This window comes from Monodelphis domestica, chromosome 7, assembly GCF_027887165.1.
Source record: "Monodelphis domestica isolate mMonDom1 chromosome 7, mMonDom1.pri, whole genome shotgun sequence".
Lineage (NCBI taxonomy): Eukaryota > Metazoa > Chordata > Mammalia > Didelphimorphia > Didelphidae > Monodelphis > Monodelphis domestica.
Genome location: NC_077233.1, coordinates 130,534,233 through 130,557,910, shown reverse-complemented (window position 1 = coordinate 130,557,910; position 23,678 = coordinate 130,534,233). Strand labels below are relative to the sequence as shown.

The 23,678-nt window shown below is 36.2% G+C and overlaps 1 protein-coding gene and 1 long non-coding RNA gene across 5 annotated transcripts in view; one reads left to right on the top strand and one right to left on the bottom strand.

Moving 5' to 3' along the window:
- LOC100017350 (histone-arginine methyltransferase CARM1-like) overlaps positions 1 to 23,678 on the bottom strand; it is a 324,100-nt gene that overhangs the window by 19,424 nt on the left and 280,998 nt on the right. For all 4 annotated transcript variants that reach the window (XM_007499522.3, XM_007499521.3, XM_016424237.2 and 1 more), the window contains one exon: positions 4,552 to 4,633. In XM_007499522.3, coding sequence (XP_007499584.1) covers positions 4,552 to 4,633 — 82 coding nt within the window. The remainder of the gene's footprint in view (positions 1 to 4,551; positions 4,634 to 23,678) is intronic.
- On the top strand, positions 1,500 to 11,590 carry LOC103100916 (uncharacterized). Its single transcript, XR_470381.2, has 3 exons — positions 1,500 to 1,533; positions 4,377 to 4,512; positions 10,472 to 11,590. It is a non-coding gene; the product is annotated as an uncharacterized LOC103100916 (long non-coding RNA).

The following is a 23,678-nucleotide window of genomic DNA, read 5'->3' as shown; positions in this document are numbered from 1 at the left end:
AATCACCAATAATAGCAATAGAATTAAACTATAATAAGCCTACATTCCTCTTTTTCTTTTTTTCTGACTTTTCCTTCATACTTGCTATTGTTTAGTTATTTCAGTCATGTCTGATTCTTGGCAAACCCATTGATGTTTTCTTGGCAAAGATACTGGAATAGTTTGTTATTTACTTCTCCAGCTCATTTTACAGATAAGTAAACTCAGGGAAACAGAGTCTAGTGACTTGCCCAGGATTGTACAGCTAATAAATGGCTGGGGCTGGATTTGAACTCAGGAATATGACCTGACTCTTGCACTGGCACTCTGTCTACTTCATACTATGCCACAGTAAACCCAAGAATCTCCCTAGACCTATCTTTTCAAACTCTATAGGAGAAGGAAGATAAACTCATCATCTTAGTTATCCTGTTTCTCTAAATAAAAATTTCCCCCAAACAAGCAGTTCTATTGTGAATTATGTGTATGTGGTGGCAGACAAAGGCAGTTATAAATTGCACTCCAGAATTTTCTGTTTCCTCAGTTTTCTAAACTGGCATTGGTATCACTGAAGCAAAGGAAAACAGATTGGAATTGTTAATTGATGTGTGAGTACTTTAATGAGACAAAGAAATTGATTAGGGAAGTCCAATGGGTCTTGAATTATGTTTAGCAAAATGTGAGAGACATTTTTAAGTGTAAAGGCATTCTAAGTAAGTCTAGAATAAAGATCTGAAAGATAGTTTCCTTTCCTTTTTCAATAAAAAGCCAAAAAGTCATTTCTCTACTCTTGAACCAAGGGTATACTTAATAAATGCTTGCTGAATTGACTTGGATCACAGAAGTAGCATTTTGTCATTTACGTTGGTTGGATTGTAGTTTAGTTTTTATCTATCTAATCTAAAAACATCTAATCAGTTTTTACTGGGTGACCAATGACTCTGGTAAACATCATTCAGGTGAAATAGATGAAATAGATGACTGTCTGTATACTAGAGTTTTGGAAGCACTGAAAAAAATCCCTCTCTTCCACCCCTCACAGTCACCTCATTTTGCCCTAGTATTTCATGCTTAATAATTGTTTGTTGAATTTATCTAAGGCATACTTCCAGAAGGTCTGAGTTAAATAAACAATAAGGATAATTTAGATTCCTAAAGGATTTTAAAACAATGCTGCATGAGAAATAATAATTAAATCCATTAATACCCATTATTAGCTATTAATATTTTAACATGAATTGCATTAATTCCCTAATGTAAAATTGAAAATCTGTTACCCTAACAACCATTGGTTTTGTTTTCTTTTCCTCTTATCCTCAAATTATTGTAATTTCAAAGTTGGTTATGTTTGCAAGATCCATTGGAGAGACTAGTCTTCCACGGATCTCAGGAGTGAATGTAAAATTGAAAGTCTGTTACCCTAAAAAAGAACTACATTTCCTGGGAGCCCACTGACTTCCTGTCATTACATACTTCCTGTAGACAGAGGATATTAGCAAGTGGGCAGTCCTCTTGGGCCTCTTTCTTGGGTTTGCAGCCAGCATGCTGGTGGTGGTAAGCTAAGCATGGGGATTTTAAATGGGCTAATCAGCCATGGGCACATGGCCTTTATTTTGTATCCTCTTTATTCCTTTATTTCTAATGATCATTAATAAATCTCCTAAAATATAATATTTTATTGTTTGCGATTTAATTTTAACTTTTACATTGAAAAAGAGAAGGCTCTTTCCTGAAGGAATAAGGCATAGAGCAAGTTAAATTTTAATTGTGGGTTAGGAAGATGGTTTGAGAAAGGGTCAGAGCAGGGAATTCTGCCCAGACTGTGATCTGGGGTGTACCATCATATTTGGAAGCCTGGGCAGCATGAGCTGGCTGGCGTGAGATAGGGTGTGGTGGGACAAGGGAAGGAATTGTCTCATTCATCATATTTGTATTCTTAGTACCAAGTGCAGTGTCTACTTGGCATACACATTAGAAGCTAAATTAATTCTTGCTGATTGAATTATTGATAACAGAGAAGAAATCAAAGGAGATATCGAAGGGCACAAAACCTGAACTGTTAGCAGCAGAAATCCCTTTCTGATGCCTTTAAAGAAATACTCTGGGGCTTTGTACGGTAGGAAGGAAAGATGGTATGACTACTAGTCAATTCCAGGGAGTGGAAAGACTGAGAACAAGAGAACAAGCATGTCGCAGAGCAAAAGCAATTAACCATAAGGCAAAATTGGGACTAATTTTTTCTTTTTTACCATCCAAGTTAATTTTATTTAACTGTTTCTCTTTGTTAGAAGGGCTGCTGGAACCAGTTAATTGGGGCCTATCTTTAGAAATATCAGGAATTTCTTTGATGTTGGTGATATGAAATGGTCACTTCTAGACTGACTGATATGAGAAATTATTGATATTTGGCATTGGTGTGAGTATGTGACTATTGAATCTAGTCCAATTCAACAATCATTTCTTAAGCAACTACTATTAGTAAGGCACTGTGCTGGATTCTTGGGTTACAAAGATAAAATGAAAAATTACTAGAATTGGGAAGTGAATACTATAGGAGACAGTTTGTCCTGGAAGAACTTTATCAAAAAAGGAGTCACAAGATTCACCTGTCTCAGAGTTTGTGAAGGTGGAATTTTGAAAGGTATATCCTTTCTCAAATGTTTCTCCTCAAATGCTCTCCAGCAATTTGATTGAAGTAACCGGACCTGGGGCTCTGGGCTCTAGGTTTCCATGTCACTTGTTGGGGAGTGGCAAAAGTTTAGTGAACAGATGTTTACTGTCAATGAGGTTTCCCTAGAGGATACCTGCTCCACTGTTAAAAAATCTTCAATTTTTTTGACTTTTCAAACAATATTCCTCCTCTTTGTAATAAATATTCTTAGGTTTCCTCATTTTTAAAAACCTTTTTTTCCATTCTGCTCTTGTCCCATCCCTCTCCTCATCTTCTCTCATAAACTTTTAAAAAACTTTGCCTAGTCTGGATGACACAACTTCCTTAGTACTTTCTCTCTTCCCATTTTATTTTATTTTTTAAACTGTTAACTTCTATCTTAGAATCAATACTATGCATTGGTTCCAAGGCAGAAGAGTAGTAAGAGTTGGCAATAGGGGTTAAGTGACTTGCTCAGGGTCACATCGCTAGGAAGCATCTGAGGCCAGATTTGCCCATTTCCAGGCTTGGCTCTCAATCCATTGAGCTATCCAGCTGCCCCTTTTCCTCCTCCATTTATAACAATATGACTTTAAAGCTGCTCACTGGACTAAGTGAATGCAATAGCCTTTTAATCAGTCTTCTGGCCTCCACTTTCTATTTCCTTCCAACTCATTCCATCCTTCCTACTCCTGCCAAGAATATAGTATAGGCTTTTAATAAATACTTGTTAATGAATGAACAAATGTTAGTCCTACTTCTCTATGGACTGGTCTTCTCACCAACCTAATACTTGGCCTCATTTCAAATCAAAGCAAATCTTTTTGTTGAGTATTGTGGTAGTTTGTAAATCAAGGTATAAAATTAAAGAAGATATATTTAGATCCTGATGTCTTAGGGGTGACAATCTAGTATATGTCATGATTTGGAGAAACAAATTATTGTTCCAATACCAGAAGTGCTATTTATTATCTGTGAGACCCTGAGTAAATCACTTTTTTTTTTCCTGAGGCTTAGTGTCCCCATTGGCACAATTTTGGTGTTGGAATGAGAATCTCAGAGAGCCAATAAAGAAGCATTCTACTCTCTTCTTGGAAGAGATGGGGGAATTATTAGGGCAGAATGCTGTATACATGGGCCTTGTGTTTGGCTTGGCTGTTTTTTCTTTGTTACAAAGGATAGTTCAATTTAAAGAGGACAGAACTGGAGAAGGATGGAATATTTTCAGAAATAACTCTACTACAAAAATAAAAGATATAAAACATTTAAAAAATTATATGGTTGAGCTAGACCATCTCTAACATATTTTTAGCTGTAAATCTTATGACCTATGACACCTTCAAAAATAATCAAGTTATACAATAAAACAGCAAAATGTATTGGAGAGTTGCAAAAGAGACTGTTATGTGAGATCTTGAGGGCAAAGGTTACTACAGAGAAGGGTGGGGAAATAAGAAATGGTTTTCTGGAGGCGGTGACATTTGAATTGGGTAGGAAAAGAAAGGAAGACAGGCTATTTCCCATAGAGGGAAGAGTGAACAAAGGTGCTTTCTTAGAAATGCAACTGTAAGCCTGAGACTCCTCAAGAGCAAAGAAAGGATGTCTCATCTCAACCAATGCCATCTTCCTTGGATGGCCCCCATGTATTGTAGTGACACTAAATATAAAGACCACATTCTGTGATGATAAACCTTTAAGACAGCCTCTGAGCTATTCTTAATGTCCTTAAATATATCTCTTTTTACAGGAGTTGTCTAAGGAAGAGTACATGAAGAGCTAATCAAGATAAGTCAGTAATCTTGAATAACTAGGGAAAAAAAAGAGGTAAAAGAAATGGAAACATGGTTTTCCTGAAGCCATCTCCATCTCCAAAATTTGTTCTGGTAAGGATGCCAAGCCCCAGAAAGAGAGAGTACACTTACTACAATTGGCTGTCTGAAGTATTCATCCACGGCCGCACCACGAAGGCTGGAAAGATTGACCCCATAGAAACTCTGCTGGTACCTAGAATGAGTAACAGAGAGTATGATTTGGGGGGTTGTGAGCCAGGGTGTTTGCTAATCCTCTCTGAAAGTCCTCGATCCAAAGGGATATGATGGGCTAGCAGTCTGTCTACAGAATTTAGAATGTGACTTCTCAATGTCTTTGAGGGAACCCTAATAAAAACGTTGGGTCATATGGACAAAAAAAATGACCTTTTATCTAGTAGACTGCAGTGTTAGTCTATGTCTTAGATGCTCCGCAGGTCAAGAGTACATGAGGAAACTCTTCTTGGGAGACTGGATCAATGATATCTATTATGGTTGAAAAGTTTAGGGTTTCTGGAAACTAGGGAAAAAATTAAGTAAAATGGAGGAGGACATGTCTTAATAGGGCAGTGGGGAAAGACTCTTAGGGCTGGAAAGTTTCCTAGTTCTATTTACTGACTAGATCATACCAGGAAGGCAGTTGCCCACTTATCATGACCACTGTTGTTTGTACCACCAAATGTAATCAAACATCATGAAGCAATCTAGAATAATGGATAAGACACTATAATTAAGAGTTGGAAAGATGTGGGCTCAAGTTTTGCCTTTGACACACATTAGTTTGTGACCAAGGGCAAATCACTTAATCTTCTAATGCTATAAGGCAACAAATAAGACATGGTAGAAGGAATTTTTACATTGAGAGTATCCCACTTCCTGCAGTAACAAAGTGACAGGTCTGATAAATATATATCATAAATAATAATATATAGTACTATATTGAATTGGGTTTTAAAAGAAAGGTAGGAATTCACCAGGCAATAATAATAGACAATAGAGTGACAACTAGGTGGATCAGTAGATAGAGAACCAGGCCTGGAGACAGGAGGTTCAAATCTGGCCTCAGATACTTTCTAGCTGTATGACTCTGGGCAAGTCACTTAACCCCCATTGTCTAGCCCTTATTGCTCTTCTGTCTTAGAACCAACATAATATTGGTTCTAAGACAGAAGGTAAAAGTTAAAAAATTAAAAAAAAATTAAGCATATATATATAACCCAAGAACATTACAAAAATTCTCTTTATTCAAAAATTTAAAAATATATTTATATTATAATTGTTTCTACATTTATGACATCCCCCACAGCTTCCCTTTTCTCTACTCACATTTACTCTAATCACTCTACCTTAAGCCTTTATCACCTTTCACGGACCATTACAATAATCTAATTGATGTCTCTGCCTCAAGTCTCTCCCTACAACTGTTAAAAATGATTTTTATAAAGTCATTCCCCTAGTCAACAAATTCAATGGTACCCTATTACTTTTATGATCACAGATAACTCCTCTGGCTTTTAAAAACCTTCACGATCTGGCTTCTTCAGGTGGCAGTTAATTTCCTCCATTTAGATCTCTCTAAGGATGATAGTTAACACTCTCAGACTCAGTTTCTCACATGACGACAGTTAACACTCAATTTTCCTCACAAGTGAAAGTGAACTATCAGTCTTCTTCCTCAGGAAAATGGCAGTTCAAATTTAGTTGTCTAATAGTAGAAACTCCTTCAGCCATCACAGTTAATTGTGAGATACCCAAGAGTCTCTATTTTGTTAAAGGGTAGTTATAATCTCTGTGCACAGGTCATTGAAGCTGTTAATTACATCAGTATATATTTATATGTATTTGTAGGTAAGCAGATTGTTTTGTCTGTCAGAAGGGAAGCTCTTTGAGAGCAGAAATTACTTCCTGCATTTGTACCCCAAGTGCCAAGTTCAATGTCTGGAACTTAGTAGGTGACTAATAAATACCTGTTGACTGATTGTAATGGTAAAAACATAGCCAAGTAGAGAATCACATTACCAATAGGTTGCCCATTAGATGACTAATTTTTTGCATATGGAAATCTACAAATTGATTTAACTGTGGGATTCTTAATGTACAAATGGTGACAAAGCCGATTTACTACTGGAGGAAACTGAACCACATCAATATTGATATTGTCCTTATAAAGGAAACTAGAAGCCTAAATAAGTTGAGGCTAAGTAGATACAATGCCTACAGGTTCCTAGGTGAATATAGGCATCTGGGGAGATTGTTTCATTATGGGTCCAGGAGCAATAAGAAATAATTTTGTTATAATAATTGGCCACTTTGCCTTGGAAAATACATGATGAGCATTAACAAAAAGAAGACATGAACCTATTTATAGCTTATGTGCCCATATTTATGGATTACAGAAGAAGAAGTAGAGAGATGCTAGGAATAACTAGATAAGAGCCTCCAAACCTTGATGTTCACTGAGGTTAATGCAAAGGTGATTATAGTGAAGGGTAGTGGAAAATATAACAGTATCAGGAAATGAGAGAGGCTTGTAGAGAACACAGGACCCTTATATCTATATGCTGTAAAAACTTTAAGAAGAGAGTCGGAAGGCATTGGGCATGGCAATCATCAAATTGACCTAAAACAATCCTGAAAATATCTTAGTAGAATAGAAATGGCTGGTTACCAATGTGGGAATCACTCATGGATCAAATGGCTGAGTGCATTCAGACCATCGACTTGTTAGAATCAGAAAAAACCTTCTATACAAGACCCCTCGACACTATTCAGGGATGATTATGGCAGAATGTGAGCAGTAGTCACACAGGAAGGCATGAATAGGTTGTGATTTGTGCCACCAGAAGTACTCTCACGTATGTGATCACTGACCCACTGAAGTATAAATATAAGAATCAAAGGACGGTGGGAAAGAACTCAGAAAGAGACAGTAACTTCTAAATGATTATAGTCTAAAGTGGAAAAAGCACCAGTTTTCAGATGAGAGGATTTTCATTCAATTCCCAGCTCTGAAAGTTACTTGGTCAAATGATTTTTCTTTTCTGGTGCTCAGAATCCTCACCTGCAAAATTAGGGGGTAGGATTAGAAGATCTTTAAAGACTTTTTTCTCAGCTTTAAATCTTATGATGATATTTCCATATAAGATAAAACTTATGACTGCCACTCTCAACTTCTGTTAGGATGATTTATTTATTTATTTATTTTATTTATTCCCCAAACAATTGTGTCTCAGGCTTCCCAGAGCAAAGCCAATTCACAACTGCTTTAATTATTTTATGCTGCACTTCAGATGGAGATGTAAAATTTCTAAGAACTGGAAACATGGCTCTGCTGACACCCTGTTCATACTCAGAAAATGGGCTCTTTTCCCACAATTCTCCCCTCTCGCCCAGGGGACTTGCACATTTGTATTATCACCAGTGTTGCTGCTGCCATACTTTAATTAGAATGGTCTGTGTGCACGGTGAACTAAATACACATATATTTACACACATGTATACATACATATACTTCCTCTAAGTGTTTATGTTGTACCCTAAGTATGGACCATAATTTGATTTCTCTGATGAGACATTTTTGACGTTCATTACATTTCAGTACTTCTTGGGGTTATTATGTCATTAGTGGGGGTATCGCTCCCTCCATCAACAGAGATTGCCTTCATGCCTTCATGGCTAGTTTTCAAAGGTTTCTGTGCTCCAAATTTTATCGCCATGTTGCCAGTCTTGTGAGGAGTCTCTCCAAACTTCACTATGCTGGTTCTTGGACAACAATATAAGTGACTGATCAGCAAGCTTGTATCAGAAGAATTTCTACCTTTGTAGGACCTACCTGTTAGGCACTGGCATAGCCTCTGAAATTCAGGGTCACCTCTCCAATCACAAAAAATCATCAGAGAATTATTTTGGTGGAAGAAGTAACAACTCACATTTCTATAGTGCTTTAAGACTTACTATGTGCTTTCCCCATAATTCTGTGAGGCAAGGATTGCATATTATACTTATTAATATATTATTATGATAGTACTGTTAAATTATACTTATTGTTCAGATGAGAAAATTGAGATTAAAAAAGGTTAAGTGATTTGGCCACACAACTAGGGGGTGTCAAAACTGTTTCTCTTCTGGGTTGACTAAGAGTTTGGAAGCAGTTGTCTTTAATGAATTCTTTTTTCTCCCAGTGGATAAAACCAAGATCCCAGAAAACAATATTCGTTTCCCAGAATATCATAAAATATTAGAACTACAAGTGACCTGGTAGATTCTTTAGCCCAGGGGCCCTTAACTTATGTTCCACAGCTTTAGTCCATGGATATTTCATGGAATCCATGAACTTGGATGGGAAAAAATTTTATTTTGTTTTCATTAATGTCTAACTAAAATTTAGCATTTCCTTCAATTAAAAAAAAGATTATTCTGAGAGGGTGTCCATAGACTTCAGATATGACTTTTAAAATGTTAAGAACTACTGATTTGGTCCAACTCTTATTTTACAGAGGAAGAAACAGAAACTCAGAGGAAAGTCTTGTTAAAGATCATGCCCTGGTAAAGAGGAGAAGCAGTATTCATATCCTGGTTTTCTTATAGCAAACCTAGGGCTTTCTACTCTGGTTAATTGCTTTTGTTTGTCTTATAAATTCTTTTTCCTTATAGATACTTACAACTCCAGGAGCTCAAATTTCTTGAATACATTGGTGTTATGGGGTCTTTTGTTTTTATTTTTAGTATTTACATGAGCCAAAAGGGTTTCAATTGTGGACTAAATAGTTAAGTTGGAGATACCTAAGAGGATAATAATCTTTAAGACCTGTAGCATTTCAACACATACATCTGTCCTTCCCCTGAGTATGGTTAATATCCACAAATATGTCCTTTTAAAAAGCAATCAAGGGACAGCTGGGTGACTCAGTGGATAGAGAGCCAGGCCTGGAGATGAGAGAGCCTGGGTTCAAATCTGGCCTCAGTACTTCCCAGCTATGTGATCCTGGGCAAGTCACTTAACCTCAATTGCCTAGTCCTTACCACTCTTCTTCCTTGGACCCAGTATTTAGTATTAATTCCAAGTCAAAAGGTAAGGATTTTTTTTAAAGAACCAACCAAGGAGAATTATTCTATTCTTTATGGATTCAAAGGTTCAGTTATCTCTATGGAGATGATTACTAAGTGTATGTGTATATATGTAGTCCTACTTTTTTTCTCCTGAGCTCTAATCCTATATTACTAATGTGTTCTGGACACTTTTAACTATTTCAAAATGATCTTAAACTCAACATGTCCAAAACAGAATTTTTCTTTGCCCTGAAGCTGGCCATTTCCCCCAACATCCCTATTTCTCTCAAGGGTACCACCATCCTTCTGGTCACCCAGGTTCACAAATTCAGAGTCATCTTTGACTCTTTATTATCACTCCCTGTCCCCAACTGCCCTATATCTAATCTGTAGTCATGTCTTGTCAATTTGATCAACACATTATCTGTCTCAGATTCTTACTATCTTAACTTTATGATGCTTAATTAATGTTTATTGATTGAGTCAATCATTTATTCTCAGTGATTTGTAAGAGGTCTTGGTACAACTCAATTCTCTGGCACAAGTGATTATAAAGGGTCATAGAAAATCCATTTTTCATACTTTTTTTTTTGGCAGGGGGGTGGGGAACCTGGAACTGTGGTTTTATTAGTTTAGAGTACTCCTCAGTGAGCAAGTTTCTTACAACAATGTAGATCAGCACCTTCTCAGCAAGTTATAGCCTTAGAGCCACTTAAGAGTTTACATGACTTGCCCAGGATTATGTGGTCAAAATATGAAAGCAGGTCTTAAAATCAGGAATTCTTGGTTCTGAGGCTAGCTCTCCACCTATTATAGCATGTTATTTTTCTTTCCTTCCATTTTAAAGGCTTTTTGCAAAAATAGGCTTTTTTTTCTTTGATAATTCAACCAATGTTAAGAAGTGCCTCCTGTGTGCCAGGAACCATGCTTGGCACTGGGGATGCAAATTATGTCAAATGGGACCAAATGTGTCTTTTACTTTCAGATGGAGCCTATGGAACAGCAAAAATTCAAAAGTGGAGTCAGAAGACTTTCCTTGGGCAATGTCGGCATGAACTTAAAAAATAATATATCAGCAAAACGTATTGAATAAATTCTAAGTCATGAAGATTTTTTTTTTGGTGGAAAGAAAGGGGTTTATAATGGCAATTCAATACCAAATCATTATCATCAGGAACTACAGAAGCATTATCTTTAAAGATTCGGGATTTCATCATCCATTGAGGTTATACAAGGAAATAGTGAAGAGAGTGAAACACATCACAGCAAGGCTGTAAATAAGGTACCTAGGAAGCTAAAATTACATTAACAAGAAGCTCTCTATCTTTCATGGAATAAAAGATAACAAATACAGATACAGACCTCAAAATAGTCTGGAGAGTTCAATCTCTACAGGATACTGGACCATTATCACAGACAAAAACCTTTGCCTACTGTTGCCTGGATTTAACAATAATTCTGAAAACTTAAAGATAATATTTGAATATCTCTTAGCATACCAAATACTTGATTTCCAAATTACATGGAATGAAAAAATTTCTAAATATAGAGGTCCCTATGAGATCAAAATCACATGAGAACGAGATGGGGTACATATTATTGCCCTACTGGAATTGTGTTAAGATTGCTTTTGGCAAGCCTAGAAAGGATAAATTTACATTCTAATACTTTTATTCAACTACAAAGAGCTGTTAACAATAATAATAACTAGCTTTATATACTGCCTTAAAATTTTTTAAAACATTTTACAAATATTATTTTATACTTTTAACAACCATGGGAGGTACGTGCTTTTACTATTCCATTTTGTAGATGAAGAAATTGAGGCAGACAGAAGTTAAATTTAAATGTCTTGCCTGGGGTCACTGTAACAGAGGAAGACTTGGTCTTCCATATTTTAGATACAATACTCTATTCACTATGCTTCCTAGATATATATTTAAATCAACCTCTGTAATTTTCTATAGGACTCTGACTATAAAGGAATGAAAGCCAAGATTGTGAGCTGTCCCAGGACTGATTTTAACGGAACCCTTTTGAAAAAGATGAGAAAACAGAGAGAGTAACAACATTCACTCTCTGTTTCTTTCTATCTGTCTTTCTCTGGCTCTCTCTCTCTCTCTCTCTCTCTCTCTCTCTCTCTCTCTCTCTCTCTCTCTCTCTCTCTCTCTCACACACACACACACACACACACACACACAAACACATATAGACACCCACCACAGAAACACCCAATCTGAGCATTGGAAAGGATCTCAAGGATCATTTGATCTCATTTGAATTGGAGGAAGAATCCCCTCAATACATACCAGAAGTTATTGGTTCTCTATTCTCTGCTTGAAGAGCTACTGCCTGGGAGGATCAGGCAAAGCCTCAGCAGTGGGAGGGGGAACTTGGGTTAAGCCTGGAAAGAAGAAGAGAGGGATCCCCAAGAAGAGTGTCGAACTGAGGTGAGACAGATGGGAGACTTCACCTCAGGGTATCTCAACACCTTTACATTTGGCAGAGTGTTTTCATTCTGACCTTCCTAAGGAGTTAGTGTGAATGTTATATAGTCCCTGATGTGAAGAAGGTGAAATTAAGGATCAGAGAAACTAAGGGACATAACCAAGGTCACATGTCTGCTAAGTGTCCCAGTTGAGATTTCAATCTAAATCTTTTGACTCCAAGTTCAGTATTTTTGTTTATTTGATTGTTCACTTAGGGCAATGATTTCCTTCAGGAAGTCTGAAGTCTAATGCAGGGGTGGTGGAGATATGCCATATACGCAAATATGCCTAGCAGAAAATTTGTTCTATAGTAATTTTTCAGTCCAGACTAACTCTTTGTGACCTTATTTGGGGTTTTCTTGGAAAAGACACTGGAGTGGTTTGCCATTTGCTTCTCCAGCTCATTTTACAGATGAGGAAACTGAGGCAAACAGGTTACACATCCAGGAAGTGTCTAAAACTGGATTTGAATTGATGATGAGTCTTCCTGATTATAAGGCCAGGATCCTATCCAGTGCGCCACCTCGCTACCCTGATGGCACAATGTAGAATGTGATAAAACCAAGGGAAAAGTGAAGAGAAATCACTTGATGCCAATTTTGTGAAAGAAGAGTTCATTTCCAGCTAGGGCATCACAGCAAGTGTCCTGAAAGAGCTGACACCTGAGCTGGACTTTGAAGAGGCAGTATTTCAAAGGTAGAGATGAGACAGATATAAAAGGAAAAGTACAAACACTTGGCATTTCTTTTTGTATCACTGACCCTTAGCACTGTGCCTGGAATATAGTTAGAAATTAATAAATGCTTATTGATTTGACTTACTGAAAGAAACTGCTAGCTCGAATTGGCCTCGGGCTCTGAACATGGCATCTCCTAAGTTACTGTATCCAAGAGGGATTATATCTGGACTAAGTTATATGAGATAAATATTTGAGTTCTTTATACTGAGGATGGCCCGTATCCAAGAAAAAAGGTAAATCAGGGAAGACAACTAACAGAATTTAGGCTATAGCTGTACTTAAAGAGAAACTCAGAAAAGTGAAACGAATTGCCCAAGGTGACTCTAAGAAAAGAGTGTCAGAACCAGGATTTGAGTGGCCTTGTGATCTTGGACAATTCACTTTATATCTCTGTTTCATTTTTTTTTATCTGTAAAATAGAGATAATTTTTGTACTATGTACTTCACTGGATTGTTGGGGAGAAAGTTCTTTCAAAATCATCAATTGAATTATTGCTTTAAGCCTATGTAAATATAGCTATTTTTGTTATTTGGATATATACAAAGCTAATGCTGAGCTTAATTTATAAGCCTGTTGGAGATCATAACCTGATAAGTTTCAATTAAGTGGGCAAATGTTATCATTTAGAAGTTAGATGCCTTCTTGTTATTGTGTGTTTTTGTTCCATATGCTATTACTCGTAGGTTTAATACTGTAGTTAATTAATTTTTAATTATTTAATTTAAGTGTAAATAGTTCTATATTCTGTTTATAAACAAATAGTTGCCAGTTCTGACTGTGAATACTTTATTTCCAGGTTCATGTGGGAGGGAGTCAGACTATTAAACTAATGTTACCAATAACTGGCACCATCTGGTATTTGGTGACAGTGACCTGGTATGGAAGGAATTCCAAGGAAAGCATTTAAAAGTCTTGCCAGGAGTTTCTTAAACTTCATAAAGTCTATCAAGTGACAAAGGCTGCTGGGAAAGAACCATGTTCTGTTATTTATTATCTTTTTAACTGGAGGTAAGTAATTTCCCATGTTTGGGCAATAAGTTCCTCATCTGTAAAATGAGGAGATTATACTAGATCGCAGCTCCTTATATCTGATCAGTCTTCAGTCTAAACACTTTACCTAAACAGAATGACTTTCAATAAAATTAAACTTAATTCAATTCCATTTAAGAATTTTGGTTATAGAATAAAAGGACTTGGGTTCAAATTCTGCCTCTAACATATATTACATCTTTGACCTTAGACAAATGTCTTAACATCATTGGTATTACTAACAATTTTCTTTTTCTCTTTTTCCTTCGTTCCTTCCTTTGTTCCTTCCTTCGTTCCTTCCTTTGTTCCTTCCTTCCTTCCTTCCTTCCTTCCTTCCTTCCTTCCTTCCTTCCTTCCTTCCTTCCTTCCTTCCTTCCTTCCTTCCTTCCTTCCTCCCTAGCTTCTCTTTCTTTCTTTCTTTCTTTCTTTCTTTCTTTCTTTCTTTCTTTCTTTCTTTCTTTCTTTCTTTCTTTCTTTCTTTCTTTCTTTCTTTCTTTCTTTCTTTCTTTCTTTCTCTCTTTCCTTCTTTCTTTTTCTCTTTCTCTCTCTCTCTCTCTCTCTTTCTTTCTTTCTTTCTTTCTTTTCTTTCTGTTTCTCTTTCTTTCTTTCTTTCTTTCTTTCTTTCTTTCTTTCTTTCTTTCTTTCTTTCTTTCTTTCTTTCTTTCTTTCTTTCTTTCTTTCTTTCTTTCTTTCTTTCTTTCTTTCTTTCTTTCTTTCTTTCTTTCTTTCTCTCTCTCTCTCTCTCTCTCTCTCTTTCTTTTCCATTTCTGTCTTAGTATCAATTTTAAATAATTTATTTGGTATATTTCAAATATTATTTCTTGGTTACAAAAATCATTTTCTATTTCTCCCTCCCTTCTCCCCACCCATTCCCTAGCCGACGTGCAGTTCCACTGGGTATTACATGTATTCTTGGTCAGAACCCATTTCCATGTTGTTGGAATTTGCATTAGGATGTTCATTTAGAGTCTACATCCCCATTCATATCCGCTTTGACCCATGTCATTAAGCAGTTGTTTTTCTTTAGTGTTTTTGCTCCCACAGTTTTTCCTCTGGATGTGGATAGTGTTTTTTCTCCTTTAACCCTCTGAGTTGCTCAGGACCACTGCATTACCACCAATGGAGGAGTCCATCACATTCGATTGTGCCACAGTGTATCAGTCTCTGTGTATAATGTTCTTCTGGTTCTGCTCCTCTCACTCTGCATTAATTCCTGGAGGTTGTTCTAGTCCCCATGGAATTCCTCCACTTTATTATCCTTTGAGCACAATAGTATTTCATCACCAACATATACTATAATTTGTTCAGCCATTCCCCAGTTGAAGGGCATCCCCTCATTTTCCAATTTTTTGCCACCGCAAAGTGCTCAGGTATGAAAATTCTTGTATATGTCTTTTTCGTTATTATCTCTTTGGGGGTACAAACCCAGCATTGCTATGGCTAGATCAAAGGGCAGACACTCTTTTATCGCCCTTTGGGCATAGTTCCAAATTGCCCTCCAGAATGGTTGGATCAATTCACAACTCCACCAGCAATGCATTAATGTCCCGACTTTGACACATCCCTTCCAGCATTCATTACTTTCCTTTGCTGTCATGTTAGCCAATCTACTAGGTGTGAGGTGATACCTCAGAGTTGTTTTGATTTGCATCTCTCTGATTATAAGAGATTTAGAGCACTTTTTTATGTGCTTATTAATAGTTTTGATTTCTTTGCCTGAAAATTGCCTATTCATGTCTCTTGCCCATTTATCAATTGGAGAATGGCTTGATTTTTTGTACAATTGATTTAACTCTTTGTAAATTTGAGTAATTAGACTTTTGTCAGAGGTTTTTGTTATGAAGATTGTTCCCCAATTTGTTACTTCCCTTCTAATTTTGGTTACATTGCTTTTTTAATTTGATGTAATCAAAATTATTTATTTTATATTTTGTGGCTCTTTCTACGTCTTGCTTGGTTTTAAAATCTTTCCCTTCCCAAAGATCTGACATGTATGCTATTCTGTGTTCACTTAATTTACTTATAGTTTCCTTCTTTATGTTCAAATCATTCACCTATTCTGAGTTTATCTTGGTGTAGGGTGTGAGATGTTGGTCCAAGCTGTGTCTTAGAATTAATTTTAAGACAGAAGAGTGACAAGGGCTAGGCAACTGGGGTTAAATGACTTGACCAGGGTCACACAGCTAGAATCATCTGCAACTTTCTTTGCATTTACTTTGTATTTGGAAGAGGCAAGCATGGTTTAGTGGATAGAATTTTCAGTCAGAAATATGTCAGTTCAAGTCCTGACTTTGCCTGTATGATTGTAGGCAACTCAGTGAACCTCTCAATGCCTCTGGTAACTCTAAAATTATCAGTGGCAGATTGGTTATTTATGTACACTGGTAGGATGAGTTTCCTCACTGAGAGTTCACCATACTGGATGGCTAGGTAGCATAAAAGACAGATGACCAGGGCTAGAGTTGGGAAGATCTGAGTTTAAATCTGACCTCAGAAACTTTCTGTCTGTGTGACCCTAAGCAAGTCATTTAGTCCCAACTTCCTAGCTCTTCTGTTCTTCTGTTTTAGAACTGATACTAAGACAAAAGGTTAGGGTTTAAAAAAAATGAGAGAGAGTTGACCATACAAAGGAATTCACAGGGCAACTGCCTCCCATTCCTGAAAACATGCACAAACTTGTCATTTACTAATTTGGGTACTCTTTTTAACTCTATTCTCTGTAGAATATATGCCTCTTAGGGGCAGGGGATTATTCTACTTGTGTGTATTCTCCAATGTCTTTCACAATGTCATTGCTTACTGAATTGAATGAAATAAAATGTGTTGTATCTAAAAATAAGCTTGATACAAGGCAGAAAATGATGCATGCAAAGGAGAGATTGGGGCCAGAGTGCTATGCCAGATGTGAAGGGCAAGAGGCAACTTTCATCTGGGGAGTAGGAATGCGAGAAGCCTTCAGAAAGGATTTCAGTAAGAACATTAGCAAAAGGTCAGTATATGAGAGAGATCTTCTCTCACACCCCACATCCAGCAGTTTTTAGGAAGCTAATTGACTAATTCACTCATTTCAAGCACTATTTGCTTGGGCGGGTGCATGGGAAGAGAGAGCATTTGCTTGAATGCTTCCCAATCAGTACTGTCCTTGGTACCCTCACAGCTGAACTTCACACCAGAATGTTCTCATTATGTGCAGCAGATTTATCACTTGTGCTCATCTTCACCCTGCTCTTTGCAACCACAGGGCTGCTATTCTCTGCAAAGAACATCGGCCATTTCCTAGGAACGTGTAATCTGCCACTGGCAACCTTGACATCACTCAATTGTCAAGCATGATGGGCTGCAAATATACTCTGTGCCCTACTTTGAAAAGAAAAGCTGCCAGTATTGAAGAGCTACTGACTGCCAAATTACATTTTTGAGGCAATCATACTTTATAACTTCCAATATCATCATTTTCTACTTCTCAGAACCTCAGTTCAAATTTTGGACCTACTGCTTGCTGACTGTGGCAAATCCTTTCTCTTCTCTGAAAATCAGTTCCCTTGTATGTAAAGTAAAAGGATGAGACTAAGGCACTTTCCAACTACATAGATACATACAGAGACACATATATAATAGATATGCTATGTATATGACATCTAAAATACGTAACAAAATGAGGTAGGAGTATATATGATTTTACACATGAAATATATTACAAATTTTGTGGTTCAGTTTTTCCAGTTGAGTTTAACTCTTTGTAACCCCATTTGGGTTTTTCTTGGAAAAGACATTAGAGCAAGTTTGCCATTTCCTTCTCTAGTTCATTTTACTGAGGAGGCAATGGAGGCAAAAAGGATTAAGTGACTCGCTCAGGGTCACACTTAGTAAATGTCTAAGGCCAGATTTGAACTCAAGATGAGTGTCTTCCTAACTCCAGGACTGCACTCTATCCTCTATACCACTTATATTATATATATGTATATACATACAAACACATATACATGTCCAGCAAAAGAATATAAATCCCTTGAGGGTAAAGACTTTTATTTTTATCTTTGTGTCCTCAGAATCTAGCATATAATAAGCACTTAAAAATATTTGCTGACTTCTGGGTAAACATGGTTGCAGTTTAGACACAGGAATTTACCTCTCCTCATATACTGATATTGATTACCTCAAAAGGGCAAAACCCCCCCAAATTCATATGAATAAAGGGACTCCACAGTAGGGCGTGGCATTGAAGGTAGGTGAGATTTGGGCATTTCCACACTATAAGGGGGTGAAATAGCTTCCACCAAAATATGAGCTAATCTATACTCCCCTACCCCACCTATGGAGCCAGTGTGCTAGACTTAGAGCCAGCATGTGCAAGAAATTGTGAGCAAGCAAGGGGCACCCCTAGGTCCTTGGCAGCTGAATAAGCCCACCAAATACCTACCCCTGAGAACAGCTAAACTTGAGACCCCAACAGGCAGAAGAGCACAGGCCCTGGGCACAGAGATAGCACAGAGAAAGGCTGTAAACAGTAGAAGCTCCAGAGAATTGAGAGGTGGCCTCAGGCAAAATCCTCACTCCTTAGCTCCATACACAGAGAGCCTGCCCTCCTCACTCAGACTTATGACTGGAAAGGGAAGGAAAAACTAGCATAGTGATGGCAAAAAATGCCCAGGAAAAACAACTTCCCAACACCAAGAAGAATAAGAAGATGACTTTGACCCTTGATAATTTTATGGAGGAAAAATCCAGACTACAGAGGAAATAGCAGGAGGATGAACAAATAAATGCATCCAAACCTTCTAAAAAATGGAAATTGGCTACAAGCTCTTGAAGAATTTAAATCAGAGCTTATGAAAAAGATGGAAGAATATTGGCAAGAAAAGTGGGAGATAGTTCAAAAAGAAAATAACAGTTTAAAAGACAGGCACTCCCAATTGGAGAAAGAAGCCCCAAAATCAAATGAAATGATAAATAAATCAGAGTTCAAAATTAAAGAGTTGGAAGCCATGAAAAGCAGGATAGACCAAACCGAAAAGGAAAATCTAAAGATTATAGTGGAAAACCAGTACATAATTGGGCAATTAGAAGCCAATGATTTTGCAAAACAGCAAGAATTAATAAAGCAAAATCAAAAGACTGACAAAATAGAAGGAAACATGAACTATCTCACTGAGAAGATGACTGACCAAGAAAACAGATCTACAAGAGACAATTTGAGAATCATTGGTCTATCTGAAAACCCAGAAATAAACAGAAACCTTGACATCGTTCTATAAGAAATTATCCAAGAAAACTGCCCTGATGTTCTTGAAAAAGACCCTCTGCACTAAATCCTCAAAAGACAACGCAGAGGAATGTAATTGCTAAATTTAAGAGCTTCCAAGCTAAGGAAAAAAATTTACAAGAAGTCAAAAAGAGACAATTCAGATATCAAGGAGCACCAATAAGGGTCACACAAGATCTGGCAGCTTCTACACTAAAGGACCTTAAAGCTTGGAATATGATATTCAGAAAGGCAAGAGAATTGGGTCTTCAACCAAGGATCACCTACCCATCAAAACTAACTATATACTTCCAGGGGAAAGTATGGGCATTCAACAAAATAGAAGATTTCTAAGTATTTGTAAAGAAAAGACAAGAACTAAGTGGAAAGTTTGGTATACAAATACAAAGATCAAGAGAAACATGAAAAGGTAAATAGGAAAGAGAGAGGAAAGGGAGAAAATGATTTTTCTTTAAATTTTCTTCTTTAAGGGCTTCAATAAGAGCAAATTGTTTATATTAATATATGGAAAAATGTTATTTGTAACTCTCAAAAATTATATTCACCATTATAGTAAGTAGAAGAATCATTCATAGGTAAAGATTGGGGTAATAAGTGGTCTAAGATGATATGCAAAAAAAGAAAAAGGGAGGGGAGAATAGAAGATGGCACCAAGAGAAATGTGAAGGAATAAGGTAAATAGGATAATTGATGTCACAGAAAGAGGCATATGGGAAGGGGAGGAGAAGAATACTCTTATAAGAAGGAGAGGAAGAGAGTGCTAATAGGAAATGCTTAAGCCTTACTCTTAGTGAAATCAATTCTGAGAGGGAAGAGCATCTAGATCCTTTGGGGTATAGAATTCTATCTTACCCTACAGGGAAAGTGAGAAGGGAAAAAACTAATCTGGGGGGAGGAAGAGTTCGATGAGTTGTACAAAAAAGGAGAGGGGGGAAGGAACTCAATAGCACTAAAAATATAAGAAGAAGGGAACAAAATTGGAGGGGGCTGAAAGGGAAGGATAATAAGGGTGGGAATTAGAGGGACTGATTAAAAGCAAACCACTGGTTTAAAAAGAGATAGCAAAAGAAGAAAGGGCAGAACTAGGAAAGGATATCAAAATGTTGGGGAATACAGAGGTGGTTATCATAACTCTGAACGTGAATGGAATGAACTCATCCATAAACAAAAGCAAATAGCAGAGTGGATTAGAAACCAAAATCCTACCATATGTTGTCTACAAGAAACACACATGAGGCAGGTAGACACTCACAGAATAAAGATTAAAGGAAAATCTATTGGGCCTCAACTGAGAAAAAGAAGGCAGGAGTTGCAATCATGATATCTGACAAAGCCAAAGTAAAAATAGATCTGATTAAAAGAGATAGGGCAGGTAATTACATTCTGATAAAAGGCAGTATAGACAATTAGGAAATATCAGTAATCAATATGTATGCACCAAATGGTATACCATCCAAATTTCTAAAGGAGAAACTAGTGGAGTTAAAGGAGGAAATAGATAGTAAAACTATACTAGTGGGAGACCTGAGCCTTCCTCTATCAGATCTAGATAAATCAAACCAAAAATAAATAAGAAAGAGGTAAGAGATTTGAATGAAATCTTAGAAAATTTAGTTAATAGATATGTGGAGAAAAATGGAAAGAGAAAAAAGGAATATACTTTCTTTTCAGCAGCATTTGGTACATTCACAAAGATTGACATTGTACTAGGGCATAAAAACATGACAAACAAGTGCAAAATAGCATAAATAATGAATGTAACCTGTTCAGATCATAATGAAATAAAAATAATAATTAGTAAGGGTACAATGAGAGCCAAATAAAAAATTAATTGGAAATTAAATAATATGATCCTCCAAAACCAGTTAAAGAACAAATCATACAAACAATAATTTCACTGAAGAAAAAGACAATGATGAGATATCCTTTCAAAATCTATGGGATGCAGCCGAACAGTACTAAGGGGGTAATTTATATCCTTGAGTTCATATATTAACAAATTAGGGAGGGCAGAGGTCAATGAATTGGGCATGCAAATCAAAAAACTTGAAAGAGAACAAATTAAAAATCCCCAGTTGAAAATTAGATTAGAGATCCTAAAAATTAAAGGAGAAGTTAATAAAATCAAAAGTGAAAGAACTATTGATTTAATAAATAAGACTAGAAGTTGGTATTTTGAAAAAACAAATAAAATAGACAAAGTACTGGTCAATTTAATAAACAAAGGAAATAAGAAAACCAAATTAATAGTATCAAAGATGAAAAGGGAAACCTTACCTCTAATAAAGAGGAAATTGAGGCAAACATTAAAAACTATTTTGCCTAATTATAAGGCAATAAATATGGCAATAGAGGTGATAGAGATGAGTATTTACAAAAATACAAATTGCCTAGATTAACAAAAGAAGAAATAGAATAGTTAAGTTATACCATATTAGAAAAAAAAATCGAATAAGCCATTGAATAAGCCATCAAAGAACTACCTAAGAAAAAATCCCTAGGGCCTAATGGATTCAGAATTGAATTCTATTAAACAGTCAAGAACAACTAATTCCAATATTATACAAACTATATGACATAATTTGCAAAGGAGTTCTACCAAAATCCTTTTATGACACAAATATGGACGTATTCCAAAGCCAGGCAGGTAAAAAACAGAGAAAGAAAACTATAGACCAATCTCCTTAATGAACAAAGATGCAAAAAATTTAAATAGAATACTAGCAAAAAGACTCCAGCAAGTGATCACGAGAATCATTCATCATGATCAGGTTGGATTTATATCAGGAATGCAAGGATGGTTTAATTAGAAAAACCATCCACATAATTGACCACATCAACAAGCAAACCAATAAAAATCACATGATTATCTCAATAGATGCAGAAAAAGCCTTCAACAAAATACAAAATTCTTTCTTATTGAAAACACTAGAAAGTATAGGAATAGAAGGGCCTTTCCTAAGAATAATAAAAAGTATATATTTAAAACCATCAGCAAGTATTATCTGAATGGGGATAAATTAGAAGCATTCCCAATAAGATCAGGAGAGAAACAAGGATGCCCATTATCACCTCTATTATTTAACATTGTACTAGAAACACTAGCAGTAGCAATTAGAGAAGAAAAAGAAATTGGAGATATTAAAATAGGTAATGAGGAGACCAAGCTATCACTCTTTGTGGATGATATGATGGTCTATTTAAAGAATCCCAGAGAATCAACTAAAAAGCTAGTGGAAAATAATCAACAACTTTAGCAAAGTTGCAGGTTATAAAATAAACCCACATAAACCACCAGCATTTCTATATATTTCTAACACATCTCAGCAGCAAGAGTTAGAAAGAAGTTTCATTTAAAATCACCCTAGACAATATAAAACACTTAGGAATATATCTGCCAAGACAAACACAGGAACTATTTGAAAACAATTACAAAACACTATCCACACAATTAAAACTAGATCCAAATAATTGGAAAAATATTAATTGCTCATGGGTAGGATGAGCTAACATAATAAAAATTACCATCCTACCCAAACTTATTTACTTATTTAGTGCCATACCCATTAAACTATCAAGAAAATGTTTTAATGAATTAGAAAAAACTATAACAAAGTTCATTTGGAAGAACAAAAGATCAAGGATATCCAGGGAAATCATGAAAAAATAAATGCAAAGGAAGGAGGCCCTGCAGTCCCAGATCTCAAACTATACTATAAAGCAGTGGTCATCAAAACAATTTGGTACTGGCTAAGAGACAGAGAGGAGGACCAGTGGAATAGACTTGGGGTAAGTGACCTCAGCAAGACAGTCTATGATAAACCCAAAAGATTCCAGCTTTTGGGACAGAAATCCATTATTTGACAAAAACTGTTGGGAAAATTAGAAAACACTATAGAGAGATTAGGTTTAGATCAACATCTAACACCCTACATCAATATAAACTTAGAATGAGTGAATGACTTGAATATAAAGAAGGAAATTATAAGTAAATTAGGTGAACACAGAATAGCATACATGTCAGGTCTTTGGGAAGGGAAAGATTTTAAGATCACGCAAGAGTAAGAAAAAATTACAAAATGTAAAATAAATAATTTTGATTACATCAAATTAAAAAAGGTTTTGTACAAACAAAAGCAATGTAATGAAAATTAGAAGGGAAGTAACAAATTGGGAAACAATCTTCATAACAAAAACCTCTGACAATGGTCTAATTACTCAAATTTACAAAGAGCTAATCAATTGTACAAAAAATCAAGCCATTCTCCAATTGATAAATGGGCAAGAGACATGAATAGGCAATTTTCAGTCAAAGAAATCAAAACCATTAATAAGCACATGAAAAAAGTGCTCTAAATCTCTTATAATCAGAGAGATGCAAATCAAAACAACTCTAAGGTATTACCTCACACCTAGCAGATTGGCTAACATGACAGCAAAGGAAAGTAATGAATGCTGGAAAGGATGTGTCAAAGTCAGGACATTAATGCATTGCTGGTGGAGTTGTGAACTGATCCAACCATTCTGGAGGGCAATTTGGAACTATGCCCAAAGGGCGATAAAAGAGTGTCTGCCCTTTGATCCAGCCATAGCAATGCTGGGTTTGTACCCCAAAGAGATAATAACGAAAAAGACATATACAAGAATTTTCATAGCTGAGCTCTTTGTGGT